This window comes from Hibiscus syriacus, unplaced genomic scaffold, assembly GCF_006381635.1.
Source record: "Hibiscus syriacus cultivar Baekdansim isolate YM2019G1 unplaced genomic scaffold, ASM638163v2 tig00110655_pilon, whole genome shotgun sequence".
Classification (NCBI taxonomy): domain Eukaryota; kingdom Viridiplantae; phylum Streptophyta; class Magnoliopsida; order Malvales; family Malvaceae; genus Hibiscus; species Hibiscus syriacus.
In genome coordinates, this window is record NW_024062815.1 from 23,316 (window position 1) to 50,136 (window position 26,821).

General features: G+C 37.5%; 1 protein-coding gene and 1 pseudogene across 1 annotated transcript; one reads left to right on the forward strand and one right to left on the reverse strand.

Annotated features, from left to right (window-relative positions):
- The first annotated feature begins 18,221 nt into the window (after window positions 1-18,221).
- LOC120137259 lies at window positions 18,222-21,096 on the forward strand. The gene is made up of 4 exons (XM_039153060.1): window positions 18,222-18,484; window positions 18,563-19,053; window positions 19,255-19,406; window positions 20,944-21,096. The coding sequence occupies exons 1-4, from the start codon at window positions 18,222-18,224 to the stop codon at window positions 21,094-21,096; spliced, it is 1,059 nt and encodes a 352-aa protein (XP_039008991.1).
- A 2,748-nt stretch (window positions 21,097-23,844) lies between these two features.
- On the reverse strand, window positions 23,845-26,518 carry LOC120137248 (annotated as a pseudogene).
- Between the last annotated feature and the right edge of the window lie 303 nt (window positions 26,519-26,821).

A 26,821-nucleotide genomic window follows, 5' to 3' on the forward strand; every position in this document is an offset into this window, starting at 1 on the left:
CTAGATTGCTCCTCCAAAATTGAAAAGTCGTCGGACTCCATTAAGCTTTCATCATCCACCAAATAATCATTTTCTGCTAGCTGAATGAAATTTTTCTGGCAAAAATATTCAGTCTCTTCTTCAATCACTGAGTTCAATTCAGAAATACCTTGGCATTCTTCAGTGTCATCATCATATTTGAGCGTTCGAAACACATTGACAGTCGCACACTGATCGGCCACTCTCATGGCAAGTTCACCTCTTTCACAGTCTATCAATATACGTCCAATGGCTAGGAAAGGTCTTCCCAGAATATTAGGTGCCTTGGCATCAACTTCGCAGTCCAAAATTAAGAAGTCGACTGGAAACACAAACTTATCCACCCTTACTATGACATCCTCGACTCTCCCTTCAGGTTTAACATGGGATTTGTCGGCAAATTGTAAAATAACCGAGGTGGGTCTTGCATCTCTTATGGCAAGCTTCAAGAATATCGATTTCGGCATTAACTTGACACTTGAGCCAAGATCACATAGTGCCTTTCCAACAAAATTAGCTCAAATAGAACAAGGAATTATGAAGATGCCCAGATCATTTCGTTTTGGCGGTAACTTACTCAATGAAGAACAAAATTCTATTGCCGTAGCAACAGTCTCTATTTTTCTCTTCTTGGTACAAATTTCCTTCAGAAATTTGGCATACATCGGCATCTGTTCAATAGCTTCCAAGAAAGGTACATTGATATGGAACTGATCAAGAATGTCCACGAACTTCTTGAACTGAACTTCATCATTATGCTTCTTCAATCTTTACGGGAAGGGTAGTGGAGGTCTCACTTCCTTAACTGCAGTAGTAGGAATTATTTTTGCCTTGGCATCAGAATCTGGTGTCTTAGTTGAATCATCAGTAGAACCCTCCTCCTTGTCATTTTCAGTGATGGTATGGTCATGTAATTCAGCTTTACCACTTTCAGTAGTGGGAGTAGAGTCATCATGTTGTGGCGCACTAGCCTTGACTTGTTGATTGATTTGTGTTCCACTCCTAAGAGTTAACACATTGCAATGCTCTTTTTCAGGCCCTTTAGTGACTTCAGTATCACTTGGCAATCGCCCTTGCTGAAGCTCTTGCAATGTCGTAGCAATATGACCAACTTGACCTTCTAAAGCTCTCAAAGACGAGTATGGCTTTGAAGTAAGGCGCCTTGACTATGAAGTAAAGCTCCTTGATTTTTAATTGAAGTAAAATGGTCTTGCAGCATTGTCTTTGTAGTAGATATGAACTCTTGAATTATAGCTTCCAAGGAACTCATGTTTGCTGAAGTTGATGCTCCTTTGTTAACATTATGTCATGGCATAGCATTTTGGTAACTTTGAGGCTCATTGTGAGTCTGCTGCCGAGTAGGTTGACTAGCATTGTGGGCTCATTGATTTCCCCATGAGAAATTGGGGTGCTGACTCCATCCAGCATTATAAGTGTTAGAGTAAGGATTGTTGTTGCCTCGATTGTAATTGCCTACAAAGTTTATGGACTCATGATTTCCTGGGCATTTTCTCTCATGATGATTGCCTTGGCATAACAGACATGCCAAGCTAGTTGCTTTCACTTCCTTCACCTCAGTAGAACGTTGTAAGTTTTTCAACATATTGGTGATAGTTGAGAGTTGAGCGGACACCGAATCCTTGATATCTAACTCAAATGCTCCAGGTGCTCTCCTCCCACTCCCAAGTCTTGAGGAAGAAAACTGATAATCATTGTTAACAATTCTGTCCAAAATAGCAAACGCCTCACTAGGTGATTTATCCAGCAATGTCTCATTTGTCGAGGCATCAAGTAACATCCTCGTGGGTGCATTGACTCAATTATAGAACATGACTACTTGAGTTCAATCGTGAAAATCATGATTTGAACACTTTCTAAGCAAACTCTTATAACGATCCCAACACTTACACTCATACATGGATTCGTCGTCACCCTAGTGAAAAGATGATATGTCCTTCCTTAGCTGCGTATTCATGTTCGGTGGGTTGTACATCAATAAGAAACTCTTACAAAGGTCAGCCCATGATTCCATCGAACCGGCTGGTACACCACTCAACCAAGCCCTTACTCGGTCGCGCAATGAATACGGGAATAACTTTAACTTCATAAAATCCTCATGTACTCCCTCTTGGCGAAAAGAATCACAAACTTCTAGAAAATTACGAATGTGCTGTCTGGCATCTTCATTTGGCATACCCTCAATCTGCCCAATGGAATTCAACATGTTGAACATGACTGGTTTCAACTCGAAATGTGTAGCTTGAATTTTGGGTGCCACAATCCCAGGTTCAGATCATCCAGCATCGGATTTAAATGATCATGAATAACACGCGGCCTACCAACAGGTTCAGCATTGCCTAATGCCGCGGTATTCTGATTTCTGTCATCCTGACCAATGCCTTGGTTTCCAATTTGATACATATTTCCTCTAGCGCATTGTGCTCGTCTCCTTTGTCTAAAGAGTCTTTCAATCTCAGGTTCTATCGGTTCTAAAGACTCTTCATAATTTCTTCTAGGCATACACTAGATAAACGTGACAAATAAAATAAAAAAATATAAAGTAAACTATACACAAATAAAAAAGCAAAAAAAAAAAAGAAAATGCTCTGGCAAAACTAAATAACTTCAGGCTGCTAATCCCCGACAACGGCGCCAAAAACTTGTTGCGTGTTGTGAGTACTATAAAATATACGCATATAATGTGCAAGTATACACAATCGCTCAAGTAATACAGTAATGAGTGAGTATCGTCTCCACAGGGATTGGGTGAAATTAAGAAAGTCTAACCAAAGCTAAGCACTAATCTATCCATGTATAATTAGTCTTTATATATACAAATGTCACAGCAAAATGAAAATGTGTATGAAGGTGGATGTAGATGAATGGTCTGATGGTGTGGCAGATGGAAATGTAATGGCAAGATAAGATGTTTAGTGTTAAAAATGATGTAATGTCGAGGCAATGAAAGATGGTAAATAACAGTAAATAAAATGAAAAGAAAATAAATCTCACGTGACAAGCTTCCAATGGAATAAATGGTAGGGATTGATCTAAGGATGCTAAACTTATTTATCAGGTATATATAAGTTATCTAGTCTTTACTTGCTCGACAGGGCTTTCCTAAAATGTTCTCAAAGGAACCTAACAGAATAGGATGCCAAGGCATCTTCTCTCACTCAACGATGTTGGCCAGCCTACCCTATTGATAAAAACACCCTTTTTAGTTGTTGAAATCCTATCTCAGTATCTCCCGAGATCTAAGGGATTAGGTTGTAATATCCCTAGGTCGGTTCAAAGCCCCTTGGAAATTATATAACCCATTGCTTATGAGGATCTTATCTTGCGGTTCTCTCGAATACTTACAAGTATTTCTAGCTTAGGTTTCTCCCGAATACCTAAACTTCATCTAAGAAATGGACATTTTCATGCCTGTTATAAGCCTAGATGGTGAAGCATTCATAAGCAAAACAAATAAAGAACCAAAATAAACTCAAAAATATCATCAAAATAAAGTCTAAACATTCATTAAACCAACCACCACCAAATAAGTTAGTTCATGGTGGGGTTCAAAATATCCAAACACAAAGTCATGCAAATATTCGTTCCAACAACCCACAAATAAATCGAAAAATAGTAGCAAAAAAGGAAGTGAGAATAAGCCTTTGACGCGCCATCGGAGGTCTCCTCGACTACCACGAATCACCTTAGCTTGCTAGATCCTCTCAGAACCTAGCTCGCCACTCCTTGGAGCTTAATCAATGGAGGAAAACCCCAAGGAAGAAGAAAAAGAAAAGGAAATAAAAATCTGATTTTTTTCTGCTCTGTGTGTGTGCCTCTTCACGTCTCTTCTCTCTCCCCTTTAGGTGTCATTATAATAAAAGGATCTAGGGGTAATGATTAGGTTGTTAGGTGTGAAATACCCCTCATACCCCTAGAATCACACCATAAGCATGAACTTAATTCTCCAGGTGGCCTTAGTCCTCTAGAAGGTGGCTACAGTAATCATTCAATGTGCAGTGACAACTGTCCTCATACAACTGTATCTTTTTATCGTTTTTTTGTGCCAGAAATGCCAAGACATTTCAATCTGCTTTAGCAACGTGTGATGTCGTGGCATTACTTCCCAACGAATCCTTTTTGCTTGCTATTCCTGCACATCATAGACAAACTGCACCTTTCCCTCAAGCAGCATCATTAAGAAATAAAATAGGACTACCACCACAAATGCAACTATATGCAACTACATGATCCTAAAATGCCTAAAATGAACTTTTAAACAAACAATAACTTAAGTGAAAAAGGCCTTAAAAGTAAACTTTTTAGGAAGTTGACATACCCCCAAACTTAAGTTATTGCTTGTCCTCAAGCAATGGATAACAGTTACACAAGCAGAATATCATGGCAATGTTCGACAATAAGACAGTAGTACAAAATTGAATTTCAACCCTCAGAAAAATAAACTTCAACATACTAGACATATCAAGAAATCAAGTACTTTTCCCTAGGTCAAGATTCTTTGTAGTCGTGTGTGTGCATAATTGTATCCAATCTATACTTAGCAAACTTAGACAATTTCTAATCAAGTCCCCTAGTTTTTGTCAAGTCATTTACTTATTCATTAAGCACATTTTCTTTACTCCCTTTTTCTTTTCTGATTTTTTTAACTTGCTGTTACGAAGGGAGTCAGCTCATCACACCTACTCTCCCACACTCTAGGTGAAAGGGATCATACCTTCCACCCCTAAGCTAGTTAATTAGAGTCATCCCGTGACTTCTTTCATTCACTCATATGCACAAGGCTGCCATTTATTAAAGAGAATTTCAGGCAATGCCACGGCAAAGAGGAGTGTCCCTCTACAGCTATGCCTAAGCATTTATTCACAGTTTCATTTATAAGGGAGTTGTTTATTATTTTTATTTTAAGCACAATATCATATTTCAATGCCAAAACTAACTAGAGTTCCTTCATAAAAAATTTCCAAGTTTTCTAAGTATAGAGAACATATAAATCGTGTAAAAAAAATTCACAAAGCATCAAGCCCTGGAGTGAGTTCTATCATTCTCAATAGTCATTTACATTCAGATTCTAGCCTAACAAAATCATCATGATCGGGTATCCTCAAAACATTCTATCTAACTGTCCTACCATTTACTGATGCCATGATATAATACTATGATAATACTATCATGCATATGTCCTACTAAGAACACTACCTCCCCCAAACTTAAGGGAAACATTGTCCTCAATGCTTAAAGAGAACTAAACTAAATATAAACTAAATATAAACTAAATGCCATGCAATGAAATACAACTAAATGAAAATGAATTCAAGAGAGGTACCTCAATGATTGCGTGGTGGTGTGGCCTTGGAGGTGCTAACAGCTCCTCGCCTAGTGCGCTTTCGAATGGGTGCTAGGCTGGACTCGGAAGAAGAAGAGTAGTGATGTGCAATCTTCTTACGTCCAGCCGTGGTCTTGGTGCGTCGACCACTACGGGGTGCAGGCGAATGATTGGGTACATGGACAGGACTAGGTGTTTCTTCTACAGAGATAGTGGGCAGATATTTAGGGGTGTCAGATCGGTGCGGATCAGGTGTTGGGTCATCAACTGGAGGATCGTCTTCACCTTGTTCGGGCTCTGGAAATGCCTCTGCATTGAATGCCGGCAGAATTTCGTCTGGGAAACCATGGAAATTTTGTTGACCGTGGGAAATAATTTCTTGAAACATTGATTCCACCATAGCATATCTATGCTTCACATATCCAAAGAAGTTACAGATGTCACCGTGCAAAGCATGCAAGTGAGTCTGAATCTACATCACTTTTTCCTCAAGGGCAACCAATCTTGCCTCGACATCGGATTGTGTAGTACCTGCAGGTTTCTCATGAACATAGTCTTTAGACTTGGGACTTTCAATTCCTAATAGCAGTGGAAGTCTAACCCTATTAATGCCCGATAATCCGAGTAAAATTTCATCAAAAGCATTTTCCTCAACTTTTTTCTTACGACACAAGGCAATAATTAAGTTAGGAAACACTAAAACACTTGCCTTTTTACTTAAGCAGTCATTAACTTGCTGAACAATAATACGCCCAACATCAATAGGACGGGACACCATTATCGAATGTAAAAGCAATAAGCGTGAAAGTGATACCATTGTATTGTGAGAAGTGGGCATGAGTTTGTGCTTAAGGAAGTGATTCCATAATTTAGCACGCGGCTGAAGACACTCTCTGTTGACCGAGTATCTACTTGTTTGACGCCCATTCCACTCAGTGTTTACATAGTATAAATCCTCAAGAATATCATCATAAGTGTGGCTATCAGCTTCATTTTCGAACGCGGCATGCCCATCCACTACATCCTGCAAGTGGAAATAACGATTAATCGTAGTGGATGTAAAATGATTCTGCTTACCTTGCACGAAAATGGCATGCTGGTTTGGATTTGAAATATTTGCGTAAAATTCCTTAACCAACGAGGCATTCACTGAACCCGGATGGCGTACGAATTTCTTCCACTTGAGTGGCGTAACTATATCTATTACATCAGGTCCAAAACCACCATCGGTCTCCTCGGTAAAAATAAAACCTAACTCGAAGAAGAATTTGCGGTTCTTGAAGTTTTGAAACCGAGCCTTAGCCTCCTCGTTCTCAAACTGTTGGAACTTGGAACCTTCGGGTGCAGCTGGTCTTGTGCGCACCATTTTCAATAGTTGTGAAGTAAGAAAAAAATGGAAAATGAAAAATGAAATAGCTTTCAAAAGCTTTGTAGAGTTACGGATATGGAGAAAAAAGGAAAGAATATGAAGAATATGAGAGATAAAAAGTAAAAGTTAAGAAGAAAATATTAAGGATGAAAGAGAAAAGAAAAAGTAAATATTTAGAAGGGAAAAGGGTTGATAGGACGGTTAAGAGATAAATTAGTGGGTGGGGGTTATGCGTGTATGGGGAAGGAAACAAAACTGTCAAAAGAAATGATGATGATGGCATAAAACTGTGGAGAGAGAAAAGTAATGTCAGAATTAAAGTAAATTTAAAAGAAATAAAATCAAAGAAATATCTCTCCCATTAATGTGATGTCCTTTCCTCCAATTGGATAACCGCTCCTGCATGGTTTTGCAGCACTGTAGTCCCTACAAATCATATCAAAAATTAATTACAAAATAAAATGAAAAAAAGCTTAAATTTTAAATTTTATTTATGCACAGACACAAATTCAATGCCTTGGCATCGAATTTTGGTTCTCCTCTTAGCACGCTTCAGCATCGTGCAGACGTATTCCTTGTTATACGGTGGTGGAACTCCATTGTAGGCTTTCAGACGCTGGCCATTGACCTTGAAGATCGTCCCATTGTCTATTCTCTTGATGTCAACAGCTCCATAGGGGTAAACATAATGTACCTCAAATGGTCCTGACCATCGAGATTTGAGCTTCCCAGGAAAGAGTTTAAGTCTGGAGTTGTAAAGCAAGACTTGTTGCCCCACATGAAAATGTTGTGGCATCAGTTTCTGGTCATGCCACTTCTTGGTTTTCTTCTTGTATATCCGAGCATTCTCATATGTTTGTGCTCTAAACTCTTCCATTTCATTAAGTTATAGTAATCTCTGCTCCCCAGCTAGTTAAGCATCAAAATTCAATCGCTTTATGGCCCAATACGCCTTATGTTCAAGTTCAACTGGGAGATGACAAACTTTCACATATAGTAGCTTGAAGGGTGACATCCCCAAAGGAGTCTTGAATGTTGTTCTGTACGCCCAAAGTGCTTCATCCAACTTTGGCGGCCAATCCTTACGCCTTGGGTTCACCACTTTCTCCAAAATCTGCTTGATCTCGCGAATGGAAATTTCTGCTTGGTCATTTGTCTGTGGATGATATGCCGTGGCAATCTTGTATCGAACTCCATATTTCTTCAGTGCCTTGGCAATCAATTTGTTATCAAAATGGGTTCCCTCATCACTTATAATAGCTCGGGGTACTCCAAACCGAGTGAAAATGTACTTGTGTAGAAACTTGAGCACGGTCTTTGAGTCATTCCTTGTTGTCGCTATTGCTTCCACCCATTTTGACACATAATCCACATCAAGCAATATATATAATTTTCCTTAAGAAGATGGGAATGGTCCCATGAAATCAATGCCCCACACATCAAACAACTCTATCTCCAGAATATTTTACAGTGGTATTTCATGTTGTTTGGAGATGTTTCCAGTCCGTTGGCATCGATCACAAGCTTTGTAAAATGCTTGGGCATCTTTAAACAGAGTTGGCCAGTAAAAGCCTGATTGCAGGACCTTAGCAGCAGTCCTTGCTCCACCAAAATGACCTCCACATAGGGCCGAATGACAATGGTACAAAATATCACGTTGTTCCTCTTCGGGTACACATCGTCTAATGAGCTGATCGGCACAATGCTTGAACAAATATGGCTCATCCCAAAAATAGTGTCTTGCATCGTGCTTGAATTTCTTTTTAGCCTGACTATCTAAATCAAAAGGCAGAATTCCACTAACAAGAAAATTAACAAGGTCAGCGTACCACAGAATTGCCGCGACATATAAAAGTTTCTCATCAGGAAATTCCTCTTTAATATCTATAGTGTCATGGCATTCAGAATTGTTCTCTAGCCTAGATAAGTGATCATCAACTTGATTCTCAGTTCCTTTTCTATCTACCACCTCTAAGTCGAATTCTTGCAAAAGTAAGATCCACCTAATAAGTCTAGGCTTGGCATCCTTTTTGTTCACTAAATATTTTATAGCCGAATGATCAGTGTGAACAATAACTTTAGTGCCTATTAGGTAAGGTCTAAATTTATCAAAAGCAAATACCACAGCAAGTAATTCTTTCTCAGTGGTAGTGTAGTTCAATTGTGCTTCATTTAAAATGCGGCTAGAATAATAAATGACATGAAAGATTTTACCTCAGCGTTGCCCCAAAATAGCTCATACGACATAATCGCTTGCATCACACATCAGCTCAAATGGTGATGTCCAATCGGGAGGAACTATAAAAGGTGCTGAGATCAGTTGTCGTTTCAACTCAGTAAATGCGCCGAGACATAACTCGTCGTTTCAACTCAGTAAATGCGCCGAGACATAACTCATCAAACACAAAGGGTTGGTTTTGTTGAAGCAATGTGCACAAGGGCTTAGAAATCTTGGAAAAGTCTTTGATAAACCTTCTATAGAATCCAGCATGTCCAAGAAAACTTCAATATTCGCCTTATCCACCTCAATACCCTTGTGTGAAATTTTGTGGCCTAATACAATGCCTTCAATTACCATGAAGTGACATTTTTCTCAATTTAAGACCAACTCAGCCTCTTCGCATCTTTTGAGAATTTTTGCTAGATTGCCGAGGCATCGTTCAAAATCGTCCCCACAAACAGAAAAGTCGTCCATGAAGATCTCCAAAAAATCCTCAACCATGTCTGAAAATATAGCTTGCATACAACACTGAAATGTTGTCGGGGCATTGCAGAGTCCAAAAGACATCCTTCTAAAAGCAACAGTGCCATTGGGACAAGTGAATGTAGTATTTTCTCGGTCCTCTGGTGCGATGGAAATTTGATTGTACCCCGAGTACCCATCCAAAAAGCAATAGAATACTTTGCCAGCCAATCGATCCAACATTTGGTCGATGAAAGGTAGAGGAAAATGGTCATTCTTTGTAGCTTTGTCGAGTTTTCTATAGTCCATACATATCCTCCATCCGGTAATGGTGCAAGTGGGTAATAGCTCATTCTCCTCATTAGTAACCACCGTCGTGCCTCATTTCTTTGAAACACATTGGACAGGGCTCATCCATGAGCTATTGGAGATAGGGTAAATCACTCTAGCATCAAGCCATTTCATAATTTCTTTCATCACCACTTGCTTCATAACAGGGTTGAGTCTTCGTTGTGGTTCAATTGAATTGCCGTGGCAATCTTCAAGCAGAATCTTGTGCATGCAGATTGTGGGACTAATGCCCTTCAAGTCGGCCATAGTCTAACCAATTGCTTTCTTATTCCGCATCAACACACTTAACAAACTTTTCTCTTGATTAGTAGTAAGGTTAGCGGAAATAATCACCGGTAAAGTCTCATCGCTACCTAAATAAACATATTTAAGATGCCCTGGCAAACTCCTAAGCTCTAGAGTAGGTGCATGCAATAATGAAGGCTTAGGAGGAATGAATTCATCAAAATTCAGAGGTTTAAAATTCATACATGATCTAGCTTGTAGTAAGCTAGATTGCTCCTCCAAAATTGAAAAGTCGTCGGACTCCATTAAGCTTTCATCATGCACCAAATAATCATTTTCTGCTAGCTGAATGAAATTGTTTTGGCAAAGATATGCAGTCTCTTCTTTAATCACTGAGTTCGATTCAGAAATACCTTGGCATTCTTCAGTGTCATCGATATATTTGAGCGTTCGAAACACATTGACAGTCACACAGTGATCGGCCACTCTCATGGTGAGTTTACCTCTTTCACAGTCTATCAATATACGTCCAGTAGCTAGGAAAGGTATTCTCAGAATAATAGGTGCCTTGGCATCAACTTCGCAGTCCAAAATTAAGAAGTCGACTGGAAACACAAACTTATCTACCCTTACTATGACATCCTCGACTCTCCCTTCAGGTTTAACATGGGATCTGTTGGCAAGTTGTAAAATAATCGAGGTGGGTCTTGCATCTCCTATGCCAAGCGTCAAGAATATCGATTTCGGCATTAAGTTGACACTTGAGCCAAGATCACATAGTGCCTTTCCAACAAAATTAGCTCCAATAGAACAAGAAATTATGAAACTGCCCGGATCATTTCCACATAGTGCCTTCAGAAATTTGGCATACATCGACATCTGTTCAATAGCTTCCAAGAAAGGTACATTGATATGGAGCTGATCAAGAATGTCCACGAACTTCTTGAATTGAACTTCATCATTATGCTTCTTTAATCTTTACGGGAAGGGTGGTGGAGGTCTCGCTTCCTTAACTGCAGTAGCATCAGAATCTGGTGTCTTAGTTGAATCATCAGTAGAACCCTCCTCCTTGTCCTTCTCAGTAATGATATCATCATGCATTTCAGCTTTACCACTTTCAGTAGTGGGAGTAGAGTCATCATGTTGTGGCGCACTAGCCTTGACTTGTTGATTGATTTATGTTCCACTCCTAAGAGTTAACATATTGCAATGCTCTTTTCCAGGCCCTTTAGTGACTTCAGTATCACTTGGAAATCGCCCTTGCTGACGTTCTTGCAATGTCATAGCAATCTGACCAACTTGACCTTCCAAAGCACTCAAAGACGAGCTATGGCTTTGAAGTAAGGTGCCTTGACTATGAAGTAAAGCTCTTTGATTTTTAATTGAAGTAGAATAGTCTTGCAGCATTATCTTTGTAGTAGATATGAACTCTTGAATTGTAGCTTCCAAGGAACTCATGTTTGCTGAAGTTGAAGCTCCTTTGTTAAAATTATGCCATGGCATAGCATTTTGGTAACCTTGAGGCTCATTGTGAGTATGTTGCTGAGTAGGTTGACTAGCATTGTGGACTCCTTGATTTCCCCATGAGAAATTGGGGTGCTGACGTCATCCAGCATTATAAGTGTTAGAGTAAGGATTGTTGTTGCCTCGATTGTAATTACCTACAAAGTTGATGGACTCATGATTTCTTGGGCATTCACTCTCATGATGATTGCCTTGGCATAACAGACATGCTAAGCTAGTTGCTTTCACTTCCTTCACCTCAGTAGAACGTTGTAAGTTTTTCAGCATATTGGTGATAGTTGAGAGTTGAGAGAACACCGAATCCTTGATATCTAACTCAAATACTCCAGGTGCTCTCCTCCCACTCCCAAGTCTTGAGGAAGGAAACTAATAATCATTGTTAGCAATTCTGTCCAAAATAGCAAACGCCTCAGTAGGTGATTTATCCAGCAATGTCCCATTTGCCGAGGAATCAAATAACATCCTCGTGGGTGCATTGACTCCATTATAGAACATGACTACTTGAGTTCAATCGTGAAAATCATGATTTGAACACTTTCGAAGCAAACTCTTATAACAATCCCAGCACTCATACATGGATTCGTTGTCGCCCTGGCGAAAAGATGACATGTCATTCCTTAGTTGCATATTCATGTTCGGTGGGTTGTATCTCAATAAGAAACTCTTACAAAGATCAGCCCATGATTCCATTGAACTGGCTGGTACACCACTCAACCAATCCCTTGCTCGGTCAAACAATGAATACGGGAACAACTTTAACTTTAGAAAATCCTCATGTACTCCCTCTTGGCGAAAAGAATCACAAACTTCTAGAAAATTACGAATGTGTTGCCTGGCATCTTCATTTGGCATACCCCTAAACTGCCCAATGGAATTCAACATGTTGAACATGACTGGTTTTAGCTCGAAATATCCAGCTTGAATTTCGGGTGCCACAATCCCAGGTTCAGATCATCCAGCATCGGATTTAAATGATCACGAATAACACGTGGCCTACCAGCAGGTTCAGCATTGCCTAATGCCGCAATATTCTGATTTTTCCATCATCCTGACCAATGCCTTGGTTTCCAATCTGATACATATTTCCTCTAGCGCATTGTGCTCGTCTCCTTTGTCTAAAGAGTCTGTCAATCTCAGGTTCTATCGGTTCTAAAGGCTCTTCAGAATTTCTTCTAGGCATACACTAGATAAACGTGACAAATAAAATAAAAACATATAAAGTAAACTATACACAAATAAAAATGCAAAATAAAATAAAATGCTCTGGCAAAACTAAATAACTTCAGGTTGCCAATCCCCGGCAATGACGCCAAAAACTTGTTGTGTGTTGTGAGTACTATAAAATATACGCAAATAATGTGCAAGTATACACAATCGCTCAAGTAATATAGTGATGAGTGAGTATCGTCTCCACAGGGATTGGGTGAAATTACGAAAGTCTAACCAAAGCTAAGCATTAATCTATTCATGTATAGTTAGTCTTTATATATACAAATGTCACAGCAAAATGAAAATGTGTATGAAGGTGGATGTAGATGAATGGTCTGATGGTGTATCAGATGGAAATGTAATGGCAAGATAAGATGTTTAGTGTTGAAAATGATGTAATGTCGAGGCAATGAAAGATAGTAAATAACAATAAATAAAATGAAAAGAAAATAATCCTCACGTGATAAGCTTCCAATGGAATGAATGGTATGGATTGATCTAAGGATGCTAAACTTATTTATCAGGTATATCTAAGTTATCTAGTCTTTACTTGCTCGACAGGGTTTTCCTAAAATGTTCTCAAAGGAACCTAACAGAATAGGATGCCAAGGCATCTTCTCTCACTCAACGATGTTGGCCAGCCTACCCTATTGATAAAAACACCCTTTTTAGTCGTTGAAATCCTATCATAGTCTTTCCCAAGATCTAAGGGATTAGGTTGTAATATCCCTAGGCCGGTTCAAAGCCCCTTGGAAATACTATAACCCATTGCTTATGAGGATTTTATCTTGTAGTTCTCTCGAATACTTACAAGTATTTCTAGCTTAGGTTTCTCTCAAATACCTAAACTTCATCTAAGAAATGGACATTTCCATGCCTCTTACAAGCCTAGATGGTGAAGCATTCATAAGCAAAACAAATAAAGAACCAAAATAAACTCAAATATATCATTAAAATAAAGTCTAAACATCCATTAAACCAACCACCACCAAATAAGCTAGTTCATAGTGGGGTTCGAAATATCCAAACACAAAGTCATGCAAATATTCGTTCTAACAACCCATAAATAAATCGAAAAATAGTAGCAAAAAGTGAAGTGAGAAGAAGCTTTCGACGCGCCACCAGAGGTCTCCTTGGCCACCACGAATCACCTTAGCTTGCTAGATCCTCTCGGCACCTAGCTCGCCACTCCTTGGAGCTTAATCAATGGAGGAAAACCCTAACGAAGAAAAAAATAAAAATTTTATTTTTTTTCTGCTCTGTGCGTGTGGCTCTTCACGCCTCTTCTCTCTCTCCCTTTAGGTGTCATTATAATAAAAGGATTTAGGGGTAATGATTAGGTTGTTAGGTGTGAAATACCCCAAGAATCACACCATAAGCATGAACTTAATTCTCCAGGTGGCCTTAGTCCTCTAGAAGGTGGCTACAATAATCATTCTATGTGCAGTGCCAACTGTCATCATACAACTGTATCTTTTTATCGTTTTCTGTGCCATAAATACCAAGGCATTTCAATCTGTTTCAGTAACGTGTGATGCCGTGACATTACTTCCCAACGAATCCTTTTTGCTTGTTATTCCTGGACATCATAGACAAACTGCAGCTTTCCCTCAAGCATCATCATTAAGAAATAAAATAGCACTACCACCACAAATGCAACTATATGCAACTACATGATCCTAAAATGCCTAAAATGAACTTTTAAACAAACAATAACTTAAGTGAAAAGGGCCTTAAAAGTAGCCTTTTTAGGAAGTTAACACACCCCTAAACTTAAGTTATTGCTTGTCCTCAAGCAATGGATAGCAGTTACACAAGCAGAATGTCATGGCAATGTTCGACAATAAGACACTAGGACAAAATTGAATTTCAACACTCAGAAAAATAAGCTTCAACATGCTAGACATATCAAGAAATCAAATACTTTTCCCTAGGTCAAGATTTTTTGTGGTCATGTGTGTGCATGATTGTATCCAATTTATACTTAGCAAACTTAGAAAATTTCCAATCAAGTCCCCTAGTTTTTGTCAAGGCATTTACTTATTCATTAAGCACATTTTCTTTACTCCCTTTTTCTTTTCTGATTTTTTTAACTTGTTGATACGAAGGGAGTCAGCTCATCACATATACTCTCCCACACTCTAGGTGAAAATAAGCATACCTTCCACCCCCAAGCTAGTTAAGTAGAGTCATCCCGTGACTTCTTTCATTCACTCATATGCACAAGGATGCCATTTATTAAAGAGAATTCCAGGCAATGCCACAGCAAAGAGGAGTGTCCCTCTACAGCTATGCCTAAGCATTTATTCACAGTTTCATTTATAAGGGAGTTGTTTTTTATTTTTCTTTTAAGCACAATACCATATTTCAATGCCAAAACTAACTAGAGTTCCTTCATAAAATTTTTCCAAATTTTCTAAGTATAGAGAACATACAAATCGTGTAAAAAAATTTCACAAAGCATCAAGCCCTAGAGTGAGTTCTATCATTCTCAACAGTCATTTACATTCAGATACTAGCCTAATAAAATCATAATCATCGGGTATCCTCAAAACATTCTATCTAACTGTTCTACCATTTACTGATGTCGTGACATAATACTATGCTAATAATATCATGCATATGTTCTACTAAGAACACCTGCCCTTGCTTACTCTGCTGACTTCTCTGAACCTACGTGTGAAAACACTCACACGCTAGGTCTTTGACTTAGCGAGGCATAAATGAGTATACTATAACATTAAACATTTTCTTAACATTTCAAGAGAACATTGAATATAAAAAAAAGAAGATATATTTCATAAAAATATACATATACTGTTATTCACTCTTTAATTCATATTAACTTGTTTAAATAGCCCAACGCATATCAATGAGAGCTCAAGGTATGTAAGTACTTTGAGGTTGTGCTCTATAATTGCAGTCGAAACTGTTGCATAGAATTTGCACCGAAGTGCCACATAGATTTGTCCCGAAGGACCGCGTAGAATTATCTCGAAGGACCAGATAGAATTATCCCGAAAGACCGCGTAGAACCCTCGACTCTTAGCATGTCAATTATACCTCTAATTTTCATAGCATATACTTTGGGCTTTAACCATATAAATATTTCACATAGCATTATTCAATTTATTATTTTCTCACATAGAACATATACTCATAGTATTTCACCTAGCATTATTCAAATGATCATTTATTCACATAGAGCACATTTATTCATAGTAACGAAATCAAAACAATGCTTTTGAATTACGATTTAAGTAAAACCATAAAATATAAATAACAATTGAAAATTCTAATTTAGTTAATCATTGGAAGTCGACTCAGCACAAGTCTTCTTCCCTTGTATTAATACATTAAAGTAGTATGCACTCACCTTTGCCTCACTTAAGCCCTAAGCAAAACCCTTTTCACTTTCGCTCAATATTTTTATACATCAATTCGTTTAGCACTTGCTTTCGATCGAATCTACACGTTAACATAACCAAGATGAATACCGGAGCTCAAATAAATTGTTAACCAATTAGCATTTACATAACTAAATAAAACACCTAATTCACAATTTCAGGATGAACAATATCGATACTCTACACCTAGTACTGATACTTCCCTTCTAAGGTACCAATACCTATTACAGTATCGATACCCAAATTGCATTATGGAATTTCCTCTTCAATTACAGTATCGATACCTACTATTAGTATTGATACCCCAGTATCGATACTACCCCTTAAGTATTTATTTTGTTCATTCGATTCATATGGTATCGATACTATTTTTCCAGTACTGATACCCTTACCCAGAATTCACTTATTTCATTTCGAATTTGACCCAATACTCACCTAAATCTCATACTTCTAACTCCATTTATGCCCTTAAACTCACCTAAATCTCATACTTCTAACTCCATTTATGCCCTTAAACTCACCTAAATCTCATACTTCTAACTCCATTTATGCCCTTAAACTCAAAAACTCTTATCACAACCAACTTATATCAATGAAATTCCCTTACATCCAAATTTTTCACTAGAAAACTTAAAACTAAAAATCACCCCAATCTTCAAACATGTTTCCAATCCTTTCTAATACTTCAAGCATCTTATTCAGACCTTTGACAAGTTAAATATACCTTTAAAACCCAAATACTAATCAAATTTCATCAACACCCATTTTACCAATTTACCATTAACTCATCAATCCCATAGTTTTTAGTCATCTTTAAGTTTTCTTAAGCTTGTATACTACCCAAAATCTCAAAACCAACTTAAAAATGCAAGAAGCAACTAACTTTAAGATTACTCACCTTAGCATGGAGGTTAACAGTGGAAAAGGATGAAGAGAAAAGTTCTAGGCCCTTCTTTCCTTTTGTTCACATGTTATATAACCTTAAAATGAATTTTAAATTCATTTCATGCCAAAAGATCATTTTGCCCTTCCATCCTTCAATCTTTGATAATATATCCTAAACAAAAATTCCCAAATCAATCCTTGAACATTTTAATTTAACAAAATTAAACCGCTAAATTTTAAATCCTTATACATTAGTTATTGACCAGATGTTTGAGGTATTACAGAAACACCATAATCCGAGCGTGGGCTTTCCCAGTTCCTAAACCCACATTGGCATTAATATCGATAGTCAATATTGATCCAAACAAGGGCTAAATTTTAAGGATTGGCTTTGGAAATTAGTTCACCAGAGAGAAGAACAAGTCACAAGGGTTGGGCCTTGTAAATTATAACCGACAAGTATCTGAAGTAAAATCTATTTAAGTGGTTAAGACATATTGAGGCAAAGTGAAGTTGGAGGCTATTATTCATTTTAATTAATTCTCTACAATTTATTTTTCTTATTTTTATTCCTTTTACTATTGTTTTATTTTATTTATTTTAGTTACTTGATTATTCAAAACCCCATTCTTTTTAATTCTTTTATTTTTACAGGTTTTCTTGGTTAGCATCAAATCTAAATTAGAAAATTTTGAATTCCTATGAACAGACCCCTTCTTCCTACTTATTATGTGGGTATAGCTTACTTATCTGAGAAAAAACTTATTTATTTGACAATTAATAATAATGTATTTTCTATAATTTAAATTATTTGGTGAGGTATGATGTTATGCCACACTAACAAAGGAATACATGTAAATTATCGTACGAATTGTCATGTTTACAAGAAAAATATATTAAATATTAAAATTTGCACAGTCTTAAATGCTTTAAACAAGAAAATGAAAGAACATTGACGTAAAAATTCTTTGCTTGTATTCCAAAGAATTTACATTCTAAAGCATTTATTCCAAAGTTATACTTTGCCTTATTAATTGGGAAAATAATGAAGTGCATAGCAGGAAAAGAAAAGCATAAATAAGTATTGTTTATATTTGGCAATGATGATGAAGATTCAATTCATCAACAAAACCAAAACTCTTTGTTTCTTTCTTGCTTTCTTTTGTTCCCTGACTCTTTCATCATCTAAATCACATTCACTGCTCTATAATGGCGATGGACAAGGGAAAGCAGATTACACGTTATGATTTGCATGAGCATCCCTTGGTGTTGGTTGAAGCGCCAGACAATGAGAATGAGAATGGTCTTTTGCTGTGTGTGTGCGGGGAAGTGATATCAGCTTCAATCTTTAGTTGTGTACTCTGCAACTTTCACCTCCATCCGGAATGTGCCCAAATACCCCAGAGCATTATCCCACACCCTTTGCATCCCCAACACGGTTTTCTTTCGTTCGAATCACCACCAGAGCTGCCGTATGAAGAGAGTGATTGTGCAATGTGCAAGGAAAAATTTAAGTTTTGTTTTTATTTTTGTATCTTCTGAGACGGAAGGTTTTGTCTCTGCGCCAAATGTGCTGTGTCATCTTGGAATTTGATTGACAGAGAAAACGAGTCTAAATCTGAGTTCAAAGATGATGGCCACCAACTTCCCTTCATCTTCCTCCAAAACCATAAAGATGAACTCAAAAGAGCCTATTGCTCATGGTGTCAAGAATCCTTAATAGGTCCCATTTATGTTTCTGTTGGTTGTAAGGTTAAACTTCATCCAAAATGTTTTCATAACTTACCCACACAAATTGCTCAGCCTTGCCACCGTTTACACCCTCTCCTTTTTCACTTTGAGAAAATCAAGTTCTTTTGTGAAGTCTGCCAAAAGGATGACGATGATAATCTTGTATATCGTTGTTTGGCTTGCAAGTTTGATATTCATCTTGAATGCATTCGGCCTAGACCTATTATTGAAGCTAACATGAATCATGACCACAAGTTCAACTTGCTTCGTAGAAATAATCCATTCATTTGTGATGCATGTGGCACCATTGGTAAGTTTGTTTCTTATCTATGTCATACATGCCACGTCCAAGTCCATAAAAGTTGCACTTCTTTGCCACAGAAGATCAAAGCCGCTCGACATGATCATGTTCTTCTCCACAAATATTTCCTTGAAAAAGGAGAAGCTGGAGATTGCCAAATTTGTTTCGGGTAAGTGAAGTAGTATGGATGTTACCGATGTTCGAAAGAAGATTGCACTTGTGTGGTTCATGTGAAATGTGTGTTGGAGGATGATTCCTTGTACACCATAATTGATCAAGAAGATGGGGATAGGGATGATGCTACGGATTCTTCTTCCAGCATCCGTGTCATCAAGGTGAATGAGCTTGGCGAAGCTACTGAGGTACGTCATTTCAACCATAAGCACGATTTGGTGTTAGAAAGCAAGATAAAAGGGGACGATGATAGGGCTTGCAATGGATGCATGTTGCCTATCTCGACTCCATTTTATTGTTGTTCCAAGTGCGATTTCTTCCTTCACAAAACCAGTGCTGAATTACCCAAAATTAAACATCGCTGGTTTCAACTACACGCCATCACCCTTGAAGCCCGTAATTGGTAATGGTGTAGTTTGTGTGGTCGCCATTGCGTTGGTTAGTTTTATGTTAGTACTGGAGGCCATAAGTTTTGCCTAAGGTGTGCAACGGTTCCTTATACCATCAAACATGAAGGGCACCAACACTCGCTCTTTTTTCATCGTATATGCAAAACGGGAAATGCAATGGTTGTGATCGCCATCGTCAGTGGCTCGGTGGATTCAGATGTAAGGAGTGTACTTTTAGTTTGGACTTTGCATGCATCACATTACCGCTTGAAGTTCAACACAAATGTGACCGTCACTTAATGAGACTGAGTTATGATGATGGGAATGATCATATGTCATTATGTTAATTTGATTTGATTTGATTGTATAATATTTGATTTCAGTGTTAATTTCTTATTTACTTGACAGTCGGATTTCAGATTTAATTATTAGGATTGGGTTCAAATGTTTGTAAATGTTGTGTGTTGTGTTGCTTGGTTTGATTTGATTTGAATTGATCGTGTAATACTTAATTGTGATGTTCATTTCATGTTTGTTTGTAAAATATTTGGGTTTAATTTTATGAAACAATATTATTTGGATTGAATATTATATATTTGGATGTATTATGTAATATTTCTAGTTAAATTATTTTATCTTTTTTAGTTTGTAATTTGAAATGTAACTAAATTGGTTTAAATATGCAAACAGACCCTGTATTATTTTAAAAATTAAAATTTAATAATCTCTACAATTTACTTTTCTTATTTTTGTTGCTTTCAACTTTAGTTTTATTTTATTTATTTAGTTACTCGATTATTCAAAACCCCTCCTGTTTAATTCTTTTGTTTTACAGGTTTCTTGGTTAGCATCAAATCAAATCTAAAATAAAAAATTTTGAATCCATGTAGACCGACCCTTTCTTTCCTAGTCTACGTTTCTAGCTTACTTATCTGAGAAAAATGACTTATTTATTTGACAATTACAACGTTTGTCGGTGTGCATTTTAGTGTTATGGATAAACACTTTCAATATACAATCATTTGCCTAATTGATAAAAAAAAAGTTAATATATTAAAATTTTAAAAATTCAATAAAACATATAAAAATAAACATGATTAAATATTTTTATCATATTCGCTATACGAGATGAAATGTGACTTTCATCCAATCATAGAATGCATTCCATTTTTTAACTACGCACATTTTAAAAAATAGTAACTAAAATTAAGTAAAAAAATTAAATACACTTTAAAAAAATAAAAAGTACTTATACCTTGAATCTCGTTTGAACATTTTGAACTCGTTAAAAAAATTAGAAAGAAGGTAAATGTTTTTGTTTGATGTGATTTGTAAGAGAGGTGTTATATGGAGGTTGAGGAAGGGGAAAAGGCATAGAACCGGGGAGGGAATCCAGGTAGAGGGGAAAAAACCAAGCAAAGGCGCGTTTTGTATGAAGCATCTTCGTCAAGTCAGCGTAGAGTGCGTTCCACAGGTGCATCTCATGTGATAGGTCAGATCAACATAAGACGCATCCTATACAAAGTGTCTTTGATGAGTGTGATTGACACGTTGGCAACTCGTTTTCTATAGAACGCACCTTATTACCGCATTGTATGAAATGATAATATTTCGGTAAATATTAGTCAAGGGATGCTATTTTGGTATATAATAATTTTTAGGAGATTTTTAGGTAAAATTATCAATTACCAAGGACACCAATGTCTTGGATTAAATTAAAACAAGTGGAAACTACATATCTAGTCACTCAATTATTATTTTGGTTTCGTTTTGATCATTTAACTATTTTTTCAAAGTCACACCTAACTATACGTTTCGGTTTCGATTTGATCACCCAACGTTAAAAAATTAACATTGATAGTAACGTCTTAATATAAGGTAGTGTCACATTATCATTGAAAAAAACTACCATGTCAATGGTTCTATTTAATTTCTAACGACAAATAACCAAAATAGAATAAAATATAACGTTAAGTAAAATTTAAGAAAATAATTGGATGATCAAAACAGAATTAAAGTGATAAATGAGTGATTAGTCATCTAGCTTATCCTTAAAATAAATCAATCTAATAATATCATTTGATACATTGTAAAAGAATCACAAGCACAAAATATATTTCTTAAGGTATATTTAAAATTTTAAATAAATAGAATATATGCCATCATTTGAATCTAATAATAATCTTTTCATTAATATTAAAGTTATTTATTATTATTATTATTATTATTATTATTATTATTATTATTATTATTATTATCATTATCATTATTATTATTATTATTATTATTATTATTATTATTATTATTATTATTATTATTATGCAAATAAAGGTTGCTACTTGCTAGACCTCAGAGGAAGTAGTTAAGTGCAGAGGCATATCCTTATCCAAAAGGGGATGAATTTCAACTGGTTGGTGGTTCAGGATGGTGAGACCCAAACTAGCAGAGCATCCAAGACGGGCCAATGAGCGGTAACAATGTTCACCTCACGGTTGGTGTGATTGAACTTAACAACCAAGGGCGATTAAGAAAGCTCCTTAATTTTTCGAGTAACAGAGGCATCGTGCGGTTGGGGAGGGCTGTTGAAGAGCTTCATTGGTTGGGCATTATTAGATTCTACCTCAATACGTCTAGCTCCACACCTCCAGGAAAGGTTGAGGCCATCCAAGAGCGCCCAAAGCTCGGCATGAAGGACCGAACATCGCCCAATGTTACGAACATAGCCTGTTTTCCAACGCCCATCGTTGTCCCTAATAACACCACCACTAGCAGCCGCCAGAGAGGTGGGATCAATTGCACCATCAGCATTGATTTTCAACGCTCCAACTCTAGAAAGACTATCGTCGTGTGCTGCTCCGAGAAAGGGGTTCTATTTTGGCATACCTTGACCCAGGAAAGGGCAGATCGAAAGATGTCCATTGAAGACCAAACTTGACCCTGAAAAACAATTCGTTCTTTCCAAAGCCTCCAAATGATGATCCTGAAGAGGTGTCCCCAATGACGTTCGGGGGTATCCAGGCCAACGATGTTCCTAAGGTTTGCTCCACTACTCATCAAGGGGCAGAGAGAAGAAATTGTTAGTGAAGGGGACGGGGAGCGCGATTTGCCAGACCATACGAGCAGTCGTGTAGTCACGGAGGATGTGGGTGATTGACTCGTCATCGTTCCCGCAAATAGGGCAACAAGTATCAAAGGTTAAACTCCTACGATCTCTTTCGAGATTGGTCATTAACCTATGACAGATAACCAACCAAATGAAGTGTTTAATTAGCTGGGGGCCATAGCCCCAAGCAGTGTTCCACTCGGGATTTGCTATCCCAGTAGCTCTTGTGAAGTGCATAGGCAGCAGACTTCATCTTCATACCAGTAAGAGCATTAAGACCAATATTTCGATCCAGGAGTTTCAGAACAACCATCTTCGACATGTTTGATCCATTTGATTGTAGGCACGATTCCTCTTGCGTGTTGTCATTATCGGTAGTATTGACTTTACCGCTTGACCGACCAGCAAGGATGGAGGCGTAGGACGGCTGGAGGTCGTCAGTTCGTCAATAGCCATCTCCGAATCCTGGGATGGTGATCATCGTTTTCCTTGGGACGAACTTTTTCTGGTGGAATACATTCCGGTAAAGAGGCGCTCGGGTCGGACATTGATAAAAAAAAGTTCTTTAATTAACGTAAAAAAAGATACATTGTCATAATTTTTTGAAAAAGTTTACGCATTATTAGTATATCATCATAGAAAAATGTAATGACAAGTTATTAAATAAGAATTGAATTAAATTCATGAATTCAGCTTCCGTCTATGTTATTTCAGCTGCCAACTCGCTAAGCACATTAGTAACAACAGATTCTCATTGTTGGAGACAACACGAGAGAAAATTGAAAAGGGGTTAGAGTTAGAGAGGGTTCTAGACTTTTCTTGATATGATGAAAAAATGAACTTTTGAAAGTCCAAGGTCAAATTTAAAATCCTTTTTTCTTAAGGTGTGTCATTACGAGATTAACAAGAGTCAACAACTCGGTGATCAAAATAAGATTAGTTGATAACGAAAATGATCAAATCAGTATTTTTCCAAAATCGGGGACCAAAATAAAATAGACCAAAAACAAAGTGACCACACATAATTTACCCAATATTTTTATTAAAAATTGAAGTACTTCTTTGTCAACTTTATTTATTCCAAACAATAGAAAGAATATAAGAAAACTAAACAAAAAAAAGGCCATACTGGATTCCAGCATTGAAGGGACAAAATCAACAAAGTCTAGCTGTAGGATACAAAAAAGGGTGGCAAGGCAGGCAGGCAATCACTATTCCAGCTTGAAACAGATAGCACCGACCGACGAACAACTACTACATAACTCAACCACAACAAAACAACAACAGAAGCCGGAATGCAAAACAGAACCACAACAAAACACTATTCAGACCTTTCTCAAATCGCAGGCATCAACCATACCTGCAAACTAAACGTAAGAGGATAACCGATTCTAGATAATGTTAACCAAAAAAGGGGAGAATTATGCGCTACGCTATGCTATGCAAATGCAATGAAATTCTCCTACAAAATCTTTGCTGAGAACTACATCACATTGCATGCCAAATATTGGGGAGTAAAAAATAATGAACTACTTCTACTTAAATCTCTACGCCACAAAACTGTAGGACTTGACTCATTGCCCCAGTACGAGAGCAACCTTCTCCATAGAAACAAGCGAAGAAGCATGGGCAATCAATGGTTCGTAATGATCAGCGCCAGCACCACACCAACCTGACACATTGGGGGATTGTGTAAACTTGCAGTTTGATAAGAGGAGTCTTTTGTTTAGCAAACTAAGAAAAATTCCAATACCTGTTCCTTTCATAAACAGAAAGAAGGGAGGTTCACATATTTCACTCCTTGGACGATGCGGAAGGAAGAAAACACAGTTGTCTTCGTCGACCATAGCATCTGATCCATGTGCTTGCACCTGTAACGAATGAGTTGAAAGAATGAGCTTCAATCTAAGTTAACGTTGAATGAGTTTCTAAACAACACCGATATTCACTGGTGCATAACCAATCACCACATGTGATAAAAAAGGTTGTTTGGTCTGAAAATAAGGCTTATATCACAAATAAGTACTTCAATCTAAGCTATAATGGAATGGGTTTCTAATGAACGTTGATATTCACTAGTGCATAACTGATCATCAGATGTGATAAAAAGGTTGTTTGGTCTGTAAATAAGGCTTATATCACACGTAAGTACTTAAAGTATATCATCCTTTTTATCTAAGTACCTAAAGTATTTTTAGTCAAAATAAATACCTAAAGTTATCATTTTGGTCAAGATAGATACCTAAAGTATTCGATTTTTTTCATTTAAATAGCTAAAGTATTCTTTTATTAATGCCATGTGTCAACTTTTTAGAGCTTAGATGAAAAAGATTAAATACTTTTGGTATCTATTTTGGCCAAAAAAATACTTTAGATATCTATTTTGCCTTCGACCAAAATGATAACTTTAGGTACTTAAAAGGGAAAGTGTTGATCCGTTAATGAATTCTTTGTCCGGGTATATTGCAAAATTGCATGTTAATGAATTCTTCCCATTGCATTAGCATCGTAGTTTCAGAATTCATGGAACACAGCTGCAGTAAGAATTAGAAGCAATACACGGCCAATGTGATGAAACAAAGGCTATGCAAGTACCAATCGGGAAAAAAACAATGCATTGAAGAAATAAAACTAGCAGAGCAGCAAAATCCATACAGCCATATAATTATGACGAATCAAGCTTCAACTTACTACATATATCTCGCGATTGAACTCTGTTGCAAGGCATTCGATGGCAATGTCGTCCCAAATGCAGCAGCACGGCCTTCTGTTCTCATCTACAGATAATAAACCTCCTCGGTATATTGCAAAGTGATGATACCATATTCATCATCAGGCGAACCAGAAATGGACATGTATTTGGCCCAGCTCGAGCCGTCATTCACAGGAATACATCTCTCTTTGTAAATAGATTCGGCAACCAATTCTCTTCAATAAGAAAAAATTGACGACAATAGAACAAATCAAATGAAGCATTGATACAATAATTGCAAAAATCAGACGAATGGATCGAAGAAGAGGGGAAAAAACCTTTGCATTCCGAGCTGAACGAGCTCTTCAATGGCAGAGTCCAAGGCAACGCGCTCCTCCTTCTTGGCTAACAACTTAACTTCTTGAACCACATGAACACCCCACCGTTCCTCAGATCCGGATAGTACATATTCCGAATCACCTCATTTATCATCTGTCTCTTCTTCCATAGCAGATCCAAGATCCTCCAAGAAACGCTGCACCGTCCGCTTCCTCAAATCCCGCGCGTCCACTTCACTCGCCATGGCTCTCTGCGAGGCCGTGAAAAGGCAGTTCCCATCCGTCGACACATCACCGCCGTGAGACAACCGGAACACCAACGAGGAACCGTTCTCTTTGGGGTGCTTCCACAGCACTCCCCTGGCGTGAAGCTTCGTGAGATTCCGTCTCTGTTGGTCCTCTAGGCCAATCACGTCGTCCCACGTGGAAGTGGTTGTGATGATCTGGTCACCTAGATCAACCGCTTCAAGTGTCGCAGCATTAGGTTCCCTCCGATGTACCGTCGGAGAATACGTTTGAAATGTCTCGTTGGATCGCATAGAAGTTTCCCCATTTTCCAATTTTTGTATTATTTTCTTCCCTTCTTGATAACCTTGTTACTTCCTTCTTTCGAATATATTTTTTAGGAATTTTCCTTCTCTTCCTCTTCTTCGATGAGAGGGAGAGTTACAGAGGGAGAGTTACAGAGAGAGAAGAGAGAGTAATGGAGGGAGAGGGAAGGGTTAACGGATAGATGTACGGCACGGAGAGAAAATGACGGCGCGTGTACAAATCAGGGAGATTTAGGATTCAAGGCGAGTGGTTCTGACCGTGTGGACCATCAAGAGCAAACCTGAGCCTGGCATTTTCATCACTCCGCCTTTTTAATTACATGGTCAAATCAATTTCTTTTAATTAAATTTATGGAAATTTTGCGTATCTATGATGCAAACATAATGACCAATCTGTGAATGTTAATGTGGTAGAAAATTTAATTATTTTTATTAAGTTCGGTAATATTATTGATTTATATAAAAGATTTGAGAAATTATCTAATCATAAGCAAAAAATAAATAATTTAAAGATATTTGTAAAATATTGA

What these genes read in the sequence shown, in the direction of transcription:
- LOC120137259 (XM_039153060.1), top strand. Translation starts at nt 18,222, where the DNA reads ATGGCGATGGACAAGGGAAAGCAGATTACACGTTATGATTTGCATGAG. An exon ending in GAATCACCACCAGAGCTGCC is followed by an intron (nt 18,485 to 18,562) that starts GTATGAAGAGAG and finishes CTGAGACGGAAG; the next exon opens with GTTTTGTCTCTGCGCCAAAT. An exon ending in AGCTTGGCGAAGCTACTGAG is followed by an intron (nt 19,407 to 20,943) that starts GTACGTCATTTC and finishes GTGATTTGTAAG; the next exon opens with AGAGGTGTTATATGGAGGTT.